Source organism: Esox lucius, chromosome 17 (assembly GCF_011004845.1).
Source record: "Esox lucius isolate fEsoLuc1 chromosome 17, fEsoLuc1.pri, whole genome shotgun sequence".
In the NCBI taxonomy this organism is placed as follows: domain Eukaryota; kingdom Metazoa; phylum Chordata; class Actinopteri; order Esociformes; family Esocidae; genus Esox; species Esox lucius.
This window is the reverse complement of record NC_047585.1, coordinates 29,822,028-29,838,632: the sequence shown is the minus strand read 5'-3', so window position 1 is coordinate 29,838,632 and position 16,605 is coordinate 29,822,028. Positions and strand designations below refer to the sequence as shown.

The 16,605-nt window shown below is 44.9% G+C and overlaps 2 protein-coding genes across 5 annotated transcripts; one reads left to right on the top strand and one right to left on the bottom strand.

Annotated features, from left to right (window-relative positions):
* The first annotated feature begins 858 nt into the window (after window positions 1–858).
* Window positions 859–5,211, top strand: LOC105017008 (class E basic helix-loop-helix protein 40). The gene is made up of 5 exons (XM_010881279.4): window positions 859–1,296; window positions 1,439–1,502; window positions 1,814–1,921; window positions 2,388–2,511; window positions 3,179–5,211. The coding sequence occupies exons 1-5, from the start codon at window positions 1,229–1,231 to the stop codon at window positions 4,093–4,095; spliced, it is 1,281 nt and encodes a 426-aa protein (XP_010879581.2). The 5' UTR covers window positions 859–1,228; the 3' UTR covers window positions 4,096–5,211.
* A 166-nt stretch (window positions 5,212–5,377) lies between these two features.
* ttll3 (tubulin tyrosine ligase-like family, member 3) lies at window positions 5,378–16,605 on the bottom strand. Of its 4 annotated transcripts, none has more exons than XM_010881282.3 (13): window positions 16,474–16,605; window positions 13,698–13,764; window positions 13,505–13,608; window positions 13,051–13,222; window positions 12,523–12,578; window positions 12,107–12,235; window positions 11,859–11,973; window positions 11,484–11,588; window positions 11,203–11,386; window positions 10,900–11,048; window positions 10,045–10,288; window positions 9,419–9,854; window positions 5,378–9,152 (listed from the first exon to the last, which is right to left on the bottom strand). In XM_010881282.3, the coding sequence occupies exons 2-13, from the start codon at window positions 13,711–13,713 to the stop codon at window positions 8,403–8,405; spliced, it is 2,460 nt and encodes an 819-aa protein (XP_010879584.2). In that variant the 5' UTR covers window positions 13,714–13,764; window positions 16,474–16,605; the 3' UTR covers window positions 5,378–8,402. The 4 variants fall into 4 exon arrangements, with proteins under 4 accessions (XP_010879584.2, XP_010879582.2, XP_010879585.2 ...); XM_010881280.3 differs by lacking the exon at window positions 16,474–16,605 and adding an exon at window positions 16,097–16,466; XM_010881283.3 differs by lacking the exon at window positions 16,474–16,605 and adding an exon at window positions 16,097–16,466 and having other exon boundaries at window positions 11,484–11,585.

Below are 16,605 nucleotides of genomic sequence, written 5' to 3'. Positions count from 1 at the left end.
GACAGAAGATAGACCAACCTTTTCCAATTAGCACACTCAACACGGGCACGTAACCACAAAACAAAATGTATCCGTCCTAATTTAATTTCCTTTCTCAGTGGCTTGTGGCAGTCTGGGAGATTGATTTTACCCGCAGTCGTGATTCCCAATGCTTTCATAATGGATGCTTTACAACAGCCCTTAGCCATGTTATATTGGCCAATGGCAATCCACCACACCCCCTCGGGCCTTATTGATTAAATGTAGGCTACTTGTCTACGATAGAAAACGTTACAGTAAATCATCCACAAAGTAAATATGAAGCCCCAAATTACTGTCCATTACGTTAGCAAATATTGTAGCGGTAAAGTCAGATTATGGTCATATAATCTTGCATACTAGGCTATTTATAAATAACTTGAATTTACATATTAGCATATGGAAAAATTATATAGACGTAACAGATCAGTTGGTCACAAGTATGGACAGTTAATAGTTAATTTCAGTGAATGGATTGTGAAAATGTATTATCGCACTGAAACTCATAAATTACCTAGAGGTTGTAGCCTACTGTATTTCATTTGCAAAGTCGTTCCTATATCAATACCATTAAAATCGTCATGATGTCTTTTCATTTGTAGAACCCGCTGTTGAGCATTATTGCAGAGATGCGTTAGCTCCGTGGAGCGTAGCCAGATATGCTCGCCAGCAAGCTCCGTAATAGCAGTGGAAAGGGTAGTTGATATAGTTGAGCATGGTGGTACACGGGACCTGGGACTCAGACCTCCGGTGTGACGTGGCACCGACGTCCTCTCCCAGATCCTCCTTATCGGTAGAAAATGGGCAGTCCCTCCACCGAGCAGACAGCGCCGTCCAAAACGTGAGACTCATGTGACAGAGGTAGCTTACTGCGAGCGAGTCAGAGGGGTTTATTTAACACGTAGCTTTGTCCTCACCCACTTTCCCTGCGCGCAACCAAGACTCAGTGCATCTGCGGACAACCTCTTGACTGACTGACTACGTGGAGATCTCCGGAACCCTTTACTCCCGTTAAGACAAATAATAATAACAATTTAAATATAAAGGAGGTACATTCTCTATAACTACAGTTGGGAAATATACTGAAAGATTTTGTGAAAGATTGCAAGGACGATTTTACTTTCATTCAGTTTCATATGCATTCTTGAGTGAACAACTTTGGAAAACAACCTTCCCCTTTCGTGCGTTATTTGGAGTAGGCCTTGAGGGAATGGAAAGGATTCCAAGTGCGCAACCCCCTCCCAAGCACCATCAGACTGAGATGTCTGACATGCAACGGTAAGTTGCTTAGACGTCTCCTTGTGCCATCGGCTGTGCCTCGCTTGTCCTGTGACTTTTCATAGTGGCATTTGTCTCATGCTGTTGAGTGCGCAACTTGACCTAACCCACATCGCATTGACTATGATCTGCCTTTCTCCAGGATGGACTTCCCTATGTATGTGTATAAATCCCGTCGAGGTCTGAAACGAGGAGAGGAGACCAAGGTTGGTTGTTGTTTGCAGTGTTTACAGAATCAATATTTTTTCCTCACTTTATTTTCTTGATAAATAATAATTCAGAAAAGTATTGACTAATATTATTACATAATATTATTTTTACACAGTATTGTTGAACAATTATTTTAGATAATTCAGACAACTTGATCATTCTGATTATGCTATGACCTATTTTCTCATATGATGTAATACTTAGTGGTCATGTTAGTGTTCACAGTGTTGCTTGTCAAACTACTGTGAGTGTTAGGTAACCTCAATTTTACTCCACCTAATTCTAGCCTACTTTCCCCTGTATGCAGGAAACATACAAACTGCCTCATCGTCTTATTGAGAAGAAAAGGCGTGATAGGATAAACGAATGCATTGCTCAGTTGAAAGATTTATTGCCTGAGCATCTGAAACTTACAGTAAGTTCCTTTTTATCTGGAAATAGTCTTTGCTAAACCATCTTTGGCACTCTTTTATCAGTTCACTGATTATAGATGTAATTTAGACTAAGGCGCCACCAAGCGTTTGATTAGTGATACTTCAGTTTTTTGTATTAACCTGACAGATGTTTAGAGATAATAAAAAAAAATACATTAAAGTAAATGCTTACACCACTCGCATTGATTGAGTGTTAACTGACTGAACTTGAGCACATTCCCCCAAATAAATAGTTTGTACACTAGTATCAGTAGTTTTATTATGTGATATTACACAAATGTTATAGATATGTTATCTGATATATAATCTAATGGTAAAGATTTACCTTTTCATTATATCTCGTTATTGTATTTTTTGTTTTGTTGTGTGCTTCCACATATGTGTGTGTGTGTGTGTTTGTTACATAAGAGGTAAGCCTGTGCTGACAGTGGTGTGTTCTTCCTGTAGACTCTTGGCCATCTGGAGAAGGCTGTGGTTTTGGAGCTCACGCTCAAGCATGTAAAAGCTCTCACTGCTCTATTGGAAAACCAGCAGCAGAAAATCCTCGCTTTGCAGAGTGGCATGCAAATTGGTGAGCATTAACAGGCATACATACACAAACACACACGCATTCATACCAAACACACACCCACACACGCACACAGGTTTTACTATCAAGGTGAGGACTGGTATTTTAAGAATTACTAACTAACCCTTAACCCCAACCTTAAATTAACCCTAAACATTACCCCAATAATCTAATCATAAGTCAGATAAAGTTTCTAGTTAAAGTGACAACGGGCCAAATGTCCTCACTTTGCATGATATTCCTTGTTTTACATTTGTAGGTCCTCACTCAGATAGTAAAATAGGAACACATATGCACACAAACACACCCACACATACAACCAGCCACAATAAGATGATTCTGCAGAAGCACATGCAAATCAGAAAATATATATAGCTTGTCTGTTCCCTTGGCTAGTTTCAGTTTGGATGCTGACCACATCCTCACTTACTCTAAAATTTAGCACAGTACATCCTCAGCTACTGCATCATAATAACATTACAGTAGAATAGGGAACTGAGTCAGTAGAATTCCTATGTTTAGAATGCCTACGGGGAAACTATTGCTATTATAAAATTGATTACGTATGAGAATTTCCCCAAAGGTGATGAAATTATTTAGGTAGTTTCCATGAACAACGCGTTGTGGTAGTGGTGTGTCTGACAGTGTTGATTTTTCTTCCTGTCTACAGAGCATTCCCCTCCCAGCCAGGAGAACTCAGAGGAGATGTTCCGCTCAGGCTTTCATGTCTGTGCCCAGGAAGTGTTGCAGTACCTGGCCAATCAAGAGGAAGACTGTGACCTCACACCCTCTCACATCATCAACCACCTGCACAAGGTGGCCAGCGAAGCCCTCCAGGGCCCTCCCTTAAGTCCCTGCGGCCCCCGGAGCCCACAGCCTGAAGAGACCCCCAGCCACCACCACTACCAGGCCCACAAGGAGAAGCCTGCCGGCCAGCTGCCCACGCCCAGTGAGGGCCACGGGAAGAACTGTGTGCCTGTCATCCAGCGTGCATATGCCCAAGCAGGCGGTGAGCAGAGCGGCAGTGACACAGACACGGATAGCGGCTATGGTGGCGACCAGGGCGAGCGCCTGGCACTGCCAACAGGGTACTACAGTCAGGAGGACCAGCTGAAGATTGCGCTGGGTGAGAGGAGGGCACCATCCGGCGTCAAGCAGGAAGAAGAGCCAAACCACAAACGCGCACGGGTAGAGTCCTCTGAAGACGAGTCACTCTCAGGCGGAGAGTCATCCCCCTCATCATCCTCGGGTGGTCATGGCAGCTACATGGGCGCCTACTCCCCCCACCAGGCCCAACCTCATCCCCTCTGTATGCCCTTCTACCTCATCCCCCCGTCTGCTGCCGCCTACCTGCCCATGCTGGAGAAGTGCTGGTACCCGGGGGCCATGCCCATAATCTACCCTGGTCTGGGGGCCACCGCACAGGGCATGCCTAGCGACAGACATGCCCAACCTTCTCCGATCATGGTGTCCCCCAGGAGGCGCTCTCCCACTCCCCCCACTGTGGCCCAGAGCCCCATTGACTCTCCGGCCCTCCTCCAAGCGTTAAAGCAGGTACTGCCCATGAACCTGGAAACCAAAGACTGAGAGAACAGTGGACACTGTTACTGAACATGGACACTGCTCTGCCGAGAGGGAACACTGAGAAAATCCTGACAGGACAGTCAGATAACCCACCATCTCCCCTACCCTCCTCATCCCTCATCCCAAAGGGCAGAAGACAGAAGGGAGACAGTGATAGCACCCAGCTGGTATTGTCCTGGTCCACAGCCACACTGGTGCGAGGAGAGGAAGGAGGGAAAGTCTGGAAGGGAGACGTCTCAACCTGTCACCTGACCCTGAACACCCTGTCTGAATGTTTTAAGTCTAAACCTCCACTAGAGTGCATAGACGCTACTGATCTGGACCTGCCCCTAACACAAACACAGACACGCACCCCAACATTGGTTGAATGTAAAAGTGAGGTGATCCTTTAGATGCAGTTGTTGAGGTTTCTGCATGCTGTGGACACTGACAGGTCTCAGCTGAACTTCTGCCATCGAGATACACGCACCTTGTAAGCCATGCCACACCAAATGTCAACAGTCACCCTAAGGTCACTGTCTGTATAACTTAGGTCACCATTGCCATCACCGACAATGCCCTTTGCCCCATTCCCTTTGACAGCAACCAGGAGCAAAGGGCAAACCCATTAATACTGCACGGAGTTAGCGATGTCATTAGGTGACCATCCAGTTGTGAATTAACTGACTTGTAATTATTGTTTCTACTTCTTGTACATCTATATTTTTGATACGTGTCCTAGCGTGACTAGAGAAAGAGCTGTTGGCTTTTATCGTAAAGCAACTCAGAAATCACGTACATACTGTAGCCCTGTGTCGGCCCTGGCCTACGTCAAACGTCTGTCCCCGCTCAAGTCAAACCTGGTGTTTGTTCATGCTGTTGCCTTTAGCTTGTGACAAGCTGATAAAAGAAAACATTATCAGATATTTGTTAAATGTATTTGTATGAATACTGGAGTCTAAGGAGTTGGCAAGAAGTGAATGTAAACGTTTTAAAATAAGTTTAGTTTTCTATAGAAAGGGGTACTTAAGATTTTATATTTTGGGACCTACCAGAAAGATGTTTGATGTACATACGTTGTCTATAAATGTTGATACACATTATATAAGCGTATTAATAAAGTCTTATTTTTTTCCTGTGGAAAGCCTGCCTGCTTGGTTCCTTGTGTGTGATTGAGAAGAGTGCATGTTGCGGTGAAACAATCTCCAGGTATGAAGTTCTACCACAACCTCAACCCTGAGCTGAGATGACTAGGTGAGAGGGGAAGCACATCAAACAAGCAAACGCAAATGACAAGACTCCATACAAATCTTCACACAGCTTATTACATCTTGATAAAACAAAACAGAAAATACTGAACATTTTGGCTGGCTAAAACAAGATTGTTTCTGTAAATACAGTCTTCATTGATATTATTGGACAGTGTTTTTTAAGACAGAGCATTTCAGCGCGATGAGTTCCTTCCGTGTCAAAAGGTGCGTCACATGACTGCAGACACGGTTTAAGCTGTGCTATTTATTATCTGTGGCAATTGCAAGATTCTCAAAAGCGAAGCCTATACTGGTGCTCATGGTTCAGTCAGGTAAAATGAAAATACGTAGGCTACTTTCGTTCATCAAGAGGCTTCTGTCAGATCTTGGTATGGGGACGGCATTAGAGAATGACTGGAGTCTAAGAATAAATTGATAAATTGATTTTGTATTGTTGGTTTATCTGAGTGGATATGGCAGGATCACAATTGATCTAATACAAATATTTGTGTTCCCGTATGCTCATTGGCTAACTGCCAAAGAGCTGGTAAGACAATATATTTATTAGCTAATAACAAACTTCAGAAATCAGTGGGACTTGTAATGTACACTATACAGTATTACCAAAAGAATGTGGACACCTGACCATCACACCTATATGAGCTTGTTGGACATCACATTCCAAAATCATGGGCATTAATATGGAGTTGGCCCCCCTTTGATGCTATAACAGCTGCCATTCTCCTGGGAAGGCTTTCCACAAGATTTTGGAGTGTCTCTGTGGGAATTTGTGCCCACTCACCCAAAAGAGGATTTGTGAAGTCAGGCACTGATGTTGGACAAGAAGGCCTAGCTCGCAATCCCAGTTCCAATTCATCAAAAAAGGTGTTCAGTGGGGTTGAGGTCAGGTCTCTGTGAAGGCCACTTGAGTTCCTCCACACCAACCTTGTCGAACCATGTCTTCACTGTCCCCACTTTGTGCAGAGTCATGCTGCAACAGGAAAGGGCCTTACCCAAACTATTGCCACAAAGTTGAAAGCACCCAATTGTCTAAAATGTCTTTGTATCCTGTAGCATTAAGTCTTCCCTTAACTGGAACTTAGGGCCTAGCCCAAATCCTGAAACACAGCCCCAGACCATTATCCCTCCTCCACCAAATCTTTACAGTAGGCCCTATGAATTCCAGTAGGTAGTGTTCTCCTGGCATCCGCCACACCCAGATTCATCCATCTGACAGTGAGATAGTAAAGCGTGATTCATCCCTCCAGTGAACAAATTTCCACTGCTCCAGAGTCAGAGTGGTGGTGTGCTTTACACCAGTCCAGCAAAAACTTGGCATTGCGCATGTTGATGTGAGGCTTGCGTACAACTGTTTTTGTGCTGATGTTGCTTCCAGAGACAGTTTGGAACTCTGGTGTGAACTGTGGTGAGTGATGCGACAGATAGGCAGTTTTTACACACTACGTGCTTCAGCACTCGGCGGCCCTGTTCTGTGAGTTTGTGTGGTCTACCACTTTGTGGCTGAGTTGTTGTTGCTCCTAGATACTTCCACTTCACAATTATAGCACTTACAGTGGACCGGGGCAGATCTAGTAGGGCAGGAATTTCTCGAACTGACTTGTGGTATAGGTGAAATGTTATGACAGTGCCACATTTAAAGTCATTGAGCTCTTCAGCACGACTGACTACTGTCAATGTTGGTCTATGGACATTTCATGACTATGTATTGGATTTTATGCACCTTTGAGCAATGGATGTGCCCGAAACACCTGAACTCAAAAATTAGATGGGGTGTCCAAATACTTTTGGCCACATAGTGGATATGTTACAGAAATGAGACATAAAGGTGCAGGCATTTTGTTGACTAAAATGGCTCACTGTTTTCATAATTTTCACAATAACTAGACTAAATCATTATTATCATTATTACATATGACCTAAAATGTAATCAGAAATTAATCAACAGTAATTCCTAATTATAGATACAAGGGAACATGAATAGGTCAATATTTATGACATTGGAGCAGATTGTGTATATGGGTATATGTGTGAAACAAAGAACGTCCATAGTGGTCCTTTCTCTACATTTATTTACTGTATGATATCATTTATGGTTTAAAATGTATAAAAACAACCACAAAATGCAAAGTAATACACATTTCCATAGTGGTCCTCTTATTAACAAAATGAAAAATGATTAACACATTAAAGATGGAAAACAAGTTTATATTTTAGAAATATGTAACTTTGCAGATTTACTTTGAGATTAACTTCACATAGAAAGCCAATTAAAAAAATGAAACAAAACTACACTTACAAATTATAAAATATTTTTTTTAAATTCAGGAGCTCTCTTCCCAGGCCACCTTGCCTACAGTTTATTTTGGTAGTGCTGTGCAACCAAAACACAAAAATTGGTCTAAGTTTTGCAATCCAGCTACAAAGGCAAGAATATTTTCACAAATTCTAAAAATGGATTTAATAATTAGACATATTTTTTTTTGCTACAGGTACAATTCCATAAATATTTGTATGTTTTTGATATAAACTGTAAATGGCACATATCCTCGGTGTACTCTCCCTTGTGTTGCGATAAAACATGAGCAATTCTGTTTTTACGGGGCCTTTCACAATAGTGATCCTTAGCTCTGTGTGGCCCCCTGCTGGGAAAATAGTGTGCCCACATCTAACTGATATGAGAAATGAATAACGAACACATTGAAATTATTGAGGCAATCATTAAAGTAATTTGCTTTGAATGACAGCCTATCCCATTCATGGGGAATTCATGGAAGGCTCTGCCTGTTCCATTTAGAAAACAGACTTCCGGCCTTTGAATTTCCTGTAGTTGTCCCCAGCATTGAGTGACCCTCATCCCCTGCACTCGGCTATTGGCCACAGCATGCCTCTTCTTGTATCTTCATTATGGCGTAAATTGTCAGGAGATTAGGCGGGAGAGAGACTCAATATGAAGGTAGAATGGCTGTAATCACTGTTTATAACTTGATTAATCCTTACAGTACAGATGTGTCATTGCAGCCAGTTTGAATTCTGGTTTTAGAATCGTATCCAGAAATTATGTCAAGAGGATTTTGGCCCTCTGCTAGCACAGCCCCCTTTATAAGTGCCCATGGCCTGCCTGTGGAAGTGGGGGAGGTACTGGTATATGTGGAGTCCGGTAAGTGGGCTGGGGCGTAAGCCAATGACCTCCAGGGCTGGAATGGAGCCATAGTGTGTTGGCAGGCCACGAGGAAGAGCCCTGAGGGGGGCTCCCAGGGAGGACTGAGGAAGGGGGGGGAGGGCGGTCAGGAGCCCTGGGAAAGGCTGGGAATCTGGGGTGGGGTGAGAGGGCTTAAAGTCACCCCCTAGTGTGCCACAAGGGGTGCTGAGGGAGTGGGACAGAGCCCTGGGAGCCTGGCGGAGAGGTCCGGCGCTCCTCAGACTCCTCAGCCGAAAGCAACAAACTCTCTTCATGGGCTCACAGTGGAGTGCCAGGGTGCGCTCTGGGGCCAACCTCCGAGATGACCTAACAGCCAGGGGGGTGGACTTGTGCACCAAAACTCCTTCCTCCTCAACTCTCTTGGGAGATTGGGTGGGTGACTGCCTATTTTTGCCTCTTCTTGATTTGTTCAGTTTGGCCAAGGAGCGGCGGCTTGGAGATGGCCTACAACTCGAGGGTTTGTCCTCTGCCTCTGGGGCTGATGGGTTGGTGTGGATGTGTGTGGTGACAGGCATGTCGAGGGCTCTATTGGTGGCCACTCGCGGCCGTCTTAAGGGGGCACCTTCCACCAGCAGGTTTACCCCCACATACTGAGGGACTTCAACTGCAGCCTAGGAGAACAAAGAAAAGAGTTCACACCCTCCGGTCTGGGCCTGGACAATATGTGTGCTGAGGGCATGCTTGCAGAGCATAGACACACGTGATCATTAATCCATCAATTGTGTGCTTTTGTTAGCACGCGCCAAATGCACAAGGATCTGCATGCCTACGAGGAACGTTTGCGAACCCTTCGGGATATTCTGTGTATTTTCACATCAGCCGTTTTGTTTATGATGACCGGAGTAGACTTTCACCACTGTACATCCATTTTCCATACCTGTTTGTAGATGAGCTGAAAGCCTCCTGTATCAGCGCCAGGATCCACCCGTCGGTCCAGAACCACCCTGAGGGTGTCCAGCTGCACAGCGGGACAGAGGCGGGCGGTGACAGCCGTGGAGGGGGCCATTGTGGGGCTGGCATTGATCTCCAGTAGCCAGGGCCTGAGGTCCTGACCCAGCATGAAGTCCGCCCCATAGAGCTCAAAGCTGCCCCTCCGTCCCTCCACAAGGTCCTGGGCTGTCTGCAGGGCGTTGACCACCGCCCGCTGCATCCCGGGCACCACCAGAGCCCCCCACGCCGCCCCCTGGCCCTGGGAGTGCAGGTAGCCCTGGAACTGGGAGCACGACCACATGTTGTCCTCAGGCACCTCTGGGTGGCGCCGCTGAGATGGCTGGAAGTGCTTCTGGATGGAGTTGTTGCACAGGTGGACCGAGCTAAGAGGGATGGACAGGAAGACCTAAACATTTTTACTCAGCAGTGTTCAAACCTACCTATACATTGGCTACTGTAAAATAATGTAGAAAAGTGTTTCTTCTTCTCAAGCCTTTCACTCTTTTTCATGCCACCCACGCCTCTCTCTCCCCCTTAGTCATCCCCTTGCCCGTTAAGCCCTCTCTGTCCTACCTGTCCAGGGTCTGTGTTGAGTACGGCTGGGAGGAAAAGCGTAAGTAGCACTCCTGATAAAACCACACAGTCAGAGGGTTCCAGTCCGTGACCAGGAACCACTGGCGCAGGTCAAACTTGGTGCCGTGGACCAGCAGGGGGCGCTCCAGGTACTTCTGCACCACCCACTTACTGTCCTTGATCAGGGACGGGTCACTGTCCACCAACCTCAGGATCTCCTCCAGCCGATTCATACACATTATACCTGGGGTAAAGCATGAGAGAAAGGGAGGGGGGGAGAAAGGGTGTGGGGCAGAGATCAATCAGTCAAATGTATCAGGATCAGCAGTGGGCACAAAGTGCTTTTACACCCAGCCCCAGGGGCAAGCAACAACGGTGTTGAGATGCAGATAGAGGGAGAGATGAAGAGAGACTGATAAGGTAGGAAAAAGGGACAGAGAGAAGGAGAGAGAGGGGTAGATAAAACAAAAGATATGATGAGAGTGTAGGAGGGCATGTATAAGATACGAAAGAAAAACACAGACGAGATTGTTAAAACACATCACAATCAATTTGATATGCACTGTTTTTTTTTTTACCTAAAGTTCAAAACTATTTTATGTTAGTACCAGGACATTAATAGATTTACTGCCTCAAATGCTAAAATTACAATTTGGAAAAAACTCCCTGAAATAGTAAACCAAAGAACGGATTGCAGGCAAACCTTGTCTACACACTCTTTTGAGGTAAGGAAACCAATGTGTCATTTAGTAATTTCGTAACTATCACAAATGCTCTCATATCTGCCTTTCCACGCGACAAATCAACTCAGACAGCCGCGCGCACGCACGCACACGCACACACAGCAAGACTCACCTCTGCCCCGAGACTTGGCCCCTGGTTTGATGATCCAGATGTTGTGGACGCCATCAGTGTCCAGCTGTGGACACACCTCCCGTAGTCTGGTCAGCATGGCCTGACAACGCTTTATGTACTCACTGCTGCCCTCAATCACCACACCTTCACTACACACACACACACACACACACACAAACACACACACACAGTAATATTGTCGGTGTCAGTGGTATAGTGACATCAGTCCCAGACCTATCGAAAAGCAAAGACAGTCACACTATGAATGACTTCCTAATGTCCACAGACACCCAACACACTCACTGGATGACCAGGTAGTAGTCACGCACGAAACTGTCCCACTGCTGTTCTGTGAGGGTGGGTGGTGTGTCCATGGTGACATCAATGTCACTGTGGTCCAAGCTGTTGAGTAGCTCCTGGCATATATGCAAAGCCCTGTCAATAATTCCTGGACCAATCAATCGAGTTGCTCTGCATTTCCTAGGGCCTGGGGGAGAGAATGGTTGGCATAACATTGATTGTGTGTGTGTGTGTATGTATGTATATATATATTTATATATAGGCTTCCAGTATCTCTCTGGTACCTGCGGACTGTGACGAGACATTCTCTTCCATAATGTCTGTGTCTCTGTCACTCCTTTCCACTATGTACTGGAGCAGACTGGTGCAAGCTGTCCTCCTGAAGTCTTCTAAGAGAGAGAAAATGTTTTTTTCAATTAGACATTCCTTACATCCTAGATGTAGTACTTGTTGGCAGTGTATTGGGGCCGGGGATGTGCTTTCAGAAGGATGCAGAAAAGTGATTGGAAATGTTACATTAGATGGTTTGGGTTGAGGCACCTGGTCCTAGATCTATGGCTCATGGTGAAGTACTACTGTGAGCTAGAACAGCTAGAAAGACAAGTATTGGGGGGTACAGGACACACTGACAGAGAATGTGTGGGATCAGTGAGGCTGACCAATGAAGGCCTGTTTCTCATCCTCTGCCCCAAGCCTGTAGCATCGTGGAAAGAATGCGTCTGGGTCCGCAGCATCAAACCACTGAAGGTTCCTCAAGTTCACACAAAGACCCACCTGAGAGGGACAGAGATAATTACCATCACACCTATTATGTATTCCTGAATTAAGTAGGATAAAGGTGTCACATATGCCACTGGAACATAACCTGTGTGGTTTATAAAAGTGAAGTGGGCTTAATCGGAGTGACCTTGGTGGTGAAAGTGGCTGACTTAGCGTAGTGATTGGTCATCTGGTCCTTCCGCAACGAGCGGCAGTCAATCTCATCCCTCCGTGTTGTCCAGTAGAAGTAAGTTGTTTCATTTCTAACCAATCGAGACTGGGGGGAGACAGGAAGTGGAAGGCAGCCTAGCGGTTAGAGCCTCTGACAACCAAAAGGCTGCTAAATGGAATATCTGACCTGACAAGCCTGTTGTTATGAGCAAGGAACTTAACCTATTGTTTTCCAGTAGGTAGCTCTGGACTATACCGTCTGCTGGGTGACTACAATGTTAAGGGTTAAAGGAAGCAGAGGGATCTATATGTACTGTTAAACCTTGGTTTTAGAAAATAGTCATGTAAACAAATGAGAGGGGAGATTTCAGTTGACAACCGATAGCAACTCACCATGAGGTCGTACATGTCCTCAGGCTCGTGCTCCCTCTCCAGCTCGTCCAGTCTGTCTAAAAGAGATGTACGGCATGTTTAACATAATGCCGGATCCTCTGATTCAGGGTCAGATATTTTCTCATTCCCCTAATGGTTAAGGTACGGTTTTTGGAAAGGTAATCTGATCTTAGATCTGTGGTCAGGGTCAACTTGCACCTCGAGTGATGACGAGCCCTGTGCTGACAGGAGAGGGACGTGCTTTGTGAAATGAGTTGGTAGATTGGCATTAATGGCCCCGGGCTGTATCGTATTCTCTGCCAGGACCAGGAAAATCCTACTGGTGCTCCCATTACACCAGAGCAGATATCATGTGCCCTATACCATCTTGTTTGCCTGTCTGCTGGCAGTACCTTTCGAGGTTTCTTTCACAGCCTTGATGATTATAAAATACCTCACAACAGCTGCTTTCTTCTTTGACTGAGTTGTTTTTTGCCTCTGTCCGACTATGGAATAACAAACGCACTCAATGAAAAGCTTTTGTCTTACCGTTGTCATCATTACTGTCATCTCTGTCCTCACCATCCTCTTCCTCGTCACCACGGAAACGGCCTGATGGTTGTGGGGCATGGCATGGCAGTCTGCGCTCCACCCACCCTCTGGCCCACAAGGCAGCACGGATCACAGGATAGGGGCCCTGTACGGAAAATACCCTCCGCAGCTAGCAGCGACAGAGAAATTATGAGAAAAATCAGTGGGTCACCAGCCCTGGTTCAGGAGAGCAACATCGTTTGCTGGGTTTCCTCCAGCCTTCAAATCAGTTTTGGAATCAGCGCTTTTGGCAGATTTGTGTTGGTTAGCGCAGGGTTAGAGCCAAACCCTACATACCCTGCTGCTCCCCAGTGTGGCCAAGAGAAATGGTTGGTTTATATGTATGTTTATATTTGTCTGCTGTGGATCCAGCCATGGGTGGAGGAGAAAGAAAGCTGCATATCAGTCTCACCTTGACAGCCTTCTCAACCAGAGCCTTGGCAGTTTTCAGCCTGTTTGGGTTGATCACCGGTAGGTTGTAAACATTGCGACGCCCCCTCCCCTCTACAGGGGGCACTATGGGGTTAAACAGGCATACATTCAGACCCAGTGTGTGAGTGTATGTGTGTATGTGTGTTTGTGTGTATGTGGGTATGTGGTCTTACAAGGCATGTGCTGCATTCTCTCTGGGTGTGCTGAAAGGTGTCACAGTAATCCTGATGTCCCTTCTCTCTGGTCATATAAAGAGAGGATAGATGATAATTATGAAGTCTTTATGGGACAGGCAAACAAGCAAGTTTATTTATATAGCACAATTCACACATAGAAGCAATTCAATGTGCTTTACATAGAAAATGAATAATATAAAAATACAATAGAATAAAAACAGAAAAACACTGACAGAAAATGATAGGCAAAAGATGATAGAAAAAAAAGAAAAGAGAAATATAATAAAAACAAAATAAACAGATAACTGGGAGATTCCATGAGGAAGCTATAAAAGCTGCAAGGCTAACAGTGTGGTTACGTTTAAGTGCTCAGTCATAGGCATGTGAAAAAATAAGTGTTTTTATCCTGGATATAAAAACGGATACATTTGGGACACGTCAAAGATCTTTGTGTAGTTTATTCCAGTTGTATGCAGCATAACTGCCAAATGCAGCATCGCCATGCTTAGTTTGGACTCTGGGCTCTACAGGCTGAACTGAGTTCATGGATCTAAGAACCCTGCTCTTCAAACATATCAGAAATATATCGTATGTTTGGTGTATAGTGTTGGTGGAGTAGGGTCAGTTCTCCTTCTCCACTGTAAAACCTTGTAAATCTAAGGTATGCACTCTCTAAATGTTCCTTGTCTCCTGCTCCGTTTAAACTTAGGGGGACATGAGGTCTTGGCCCACACCTCCGGAGTACCAGGCTCTAAAGACATGTTGCTGTCCCTGTCCAAAGTCCTCCTGGTTGTGTTGCAGATCAAGACGATACCTGACGATTCCAGCTGCCAGTCTGCTGACCACCCCCACACACCCCAGTTTCCCTGTCCTTGTCCATCTGGTCATGCCTCTGACCTGGATTAGGTTTTATAGACTGGACACAGCCCACATGCATTTATTAATTATTACAACTCATACTCTTAAAATGAAGAGGACTGGTCACCCCCCCTAGCCTGGTTCCTCTCTTCCTTAACTTCGGCCCCTCTTAGGGAGTTTTTCCTAGCCTCACTTTGTGTCAACTGCTGATGTAAAATGGGCTTTATCAATACAATTGATTGATTGATTTTAGCTAGTACAAATATTTAAGAACCGGATTGATGTGCTCTGTTCTCTTGGTCCCGGTAAACATTCTACAGTAGCAGCAGCACTCTGAATGAGCAGCAGCTGTTTTATAATCTTTTTGTGGAGTCCAGTTAAGAGCCCATTACAGTATTCAGCCCTATTGAAGATAAAAGTATGTATGAGCTTCCCTTGGTCTTTTTATACACCAAGCCCTTGATACTGGCTATATTTTTAAGATGACAGAATGCTGTTTTGGTGATCGCTTTGATATGATTGTTGAACATGAGATCTGAGTCTATCAGAACACCAAGATTACACACTTGGTTCCTGGTTTTTAGGGCCTGAGAATCCAGCTCTTTACTAATGCTAGTTCTCTTATTTTTGTTTCCAAACAGAATAATCTCGGTTTTATCTTGGGTTTTTTTGTAGATAATTTTGGTTCATCCCGGCATTTATGTGCTCTATACAGTGACACAGGGAGTCTGTTGAGTGCCATATACAGCTCTGGAGAAAATTAAGACACCACTGCACCTTTTTCTTTCCTTTCCAAAAAGTCAAAAAGGAAGGTTTTGAGTGAGGAACAGAAGGGTTAAATGCAATTTTAACGCTTCTGTTCCTCACTCAATACTTTCCTTTTCAACTTTTTGGGACAGGAAAGAAAAAGGTGCAGTGGTGTCTTAATTTTTTCCGGACCTGTACATTTTGAGTATCAAAATAGGCAACCCTCAGCTCCAGCCTCCAACAGATTCTGCTACCATTAGCGGTCCCTAGCTTTCTGCAGGTGCTCTAAGAGCACAGGAGACAGCCCCTTCATCGTAGCCAGCTAATGGGTGGTGATCTGGGTCAGGTGGCTGTTAATCTCTAAAGAGCCAAGACAAACACTGTCACCTGCTCTGCTTAACCCCTAAATCCTCCCTGGGGTGGGTAACGTACACACCCCTCCCACATGTACACGAGGACTGTCACAAACTGGTGTTATGTTCAGCAAACATACACACAAGGCAGGAACCTCAATGCACAATGTTGACATGTAATTGTATTATTCCCTAGTTACGGCTCTTCACCTGGCTCACCCAATAACAAGCATTGTAAATAAACGAATCTAAGACTAGACAAGTCTGCAATGAAGGGTTAATGATCAGGTATGACTTATAAGGAGAAACGTGCCTATATTCGGCTTGATATATCATTAATCTTAACGACCATTGAATCTCAGCAGGCTATTTTCTACTGGCAGTTTTTCACATCACACAAAGATAATGAGAAACCCATGCAGAATTGAAAATACAAACATTTCCTCGACGAGAAGTTTCCTACACCATCCACCCAAGAAATACGTTTATCAAATATCCATATGTCATAGTCACGTTTTTTCTGGAGGAGTGAGCACGGAGAGCCACTCACTCACGTGCCCTCCGGTTGTCCTCTTCCCCTGGTGACTCTAGCGCGCAGTTGCTTTTTCACTACTTTCACTAGACCGCTCCCCAGCAGCGCAATCCCGCCTACTCTCTCGCGTTCCAACACATTGTTTATATTCTCCACGACAACCGTCTCCGGGACTCCATCTACTGCGATCTACTGTAGCAGCCCTCAAAAAACCTGCATAGTTTACCTCTCATCACGCAACTTAATTTCACGTGCTAATGTTGGGTAGGCTAAGCATAATTACCTAGTGACATACAGTACCCAAGCAAGACCTCATTATTTACTCGCTGTACATTTCGTGCAATATTCTAAAAGACGACTTCGAATCCAATTTGGGCAATCAGCATTACCAAGACGCCATTTTAGACAAAAAACT

What these genes read in the sequence shown, in the direction of transcription:
- ttll3 (XM_010881282.3), bottom strand. An exon ending in CAGCCACTTTCACCACCAAG is followed by an intron (nt 11,974 to 12,106) that starts GTCACTCCGATT and finishes TGTCCCTCTCAG; the next exon opens with GTGGGTCTTTGTGTGAACTT. An exon ending in TCAACACAGACCCTGGACAG is followed by an intron (nt 9,855 to 10,044) that starts GTAGGACAGAGA and finishes CATCCCTCTTAG; the next exon opens with CTCGGTCCACCTGTGCAACA.
- LOC105017008 (XM_010881279.4), top strand. Translation starts at nt 1,229, where the DNA reads ATGGAAAGGATTCCAAGTGCGCAACCCCCTCCCAAGCACCATCAGACT. An exon ending in AACGAGGAGAGGAGACCAAG is followed by an intron (nt 1,503 to 1,813) that starts GTTGGTTGTTGT and finishes CCCTGTATGCAG; the next exon opens with GAAACATACAAACTGCCTCA. An exon ending in GCAGAGTGGCATGCAAATTG is followed by an intron (nt 2,512 to 3,178) that starts GTGAGCATTAAC and finishes TCCTGTCTACAG; the next exon opens with AGCATTCCCCTCCCAGCCAG.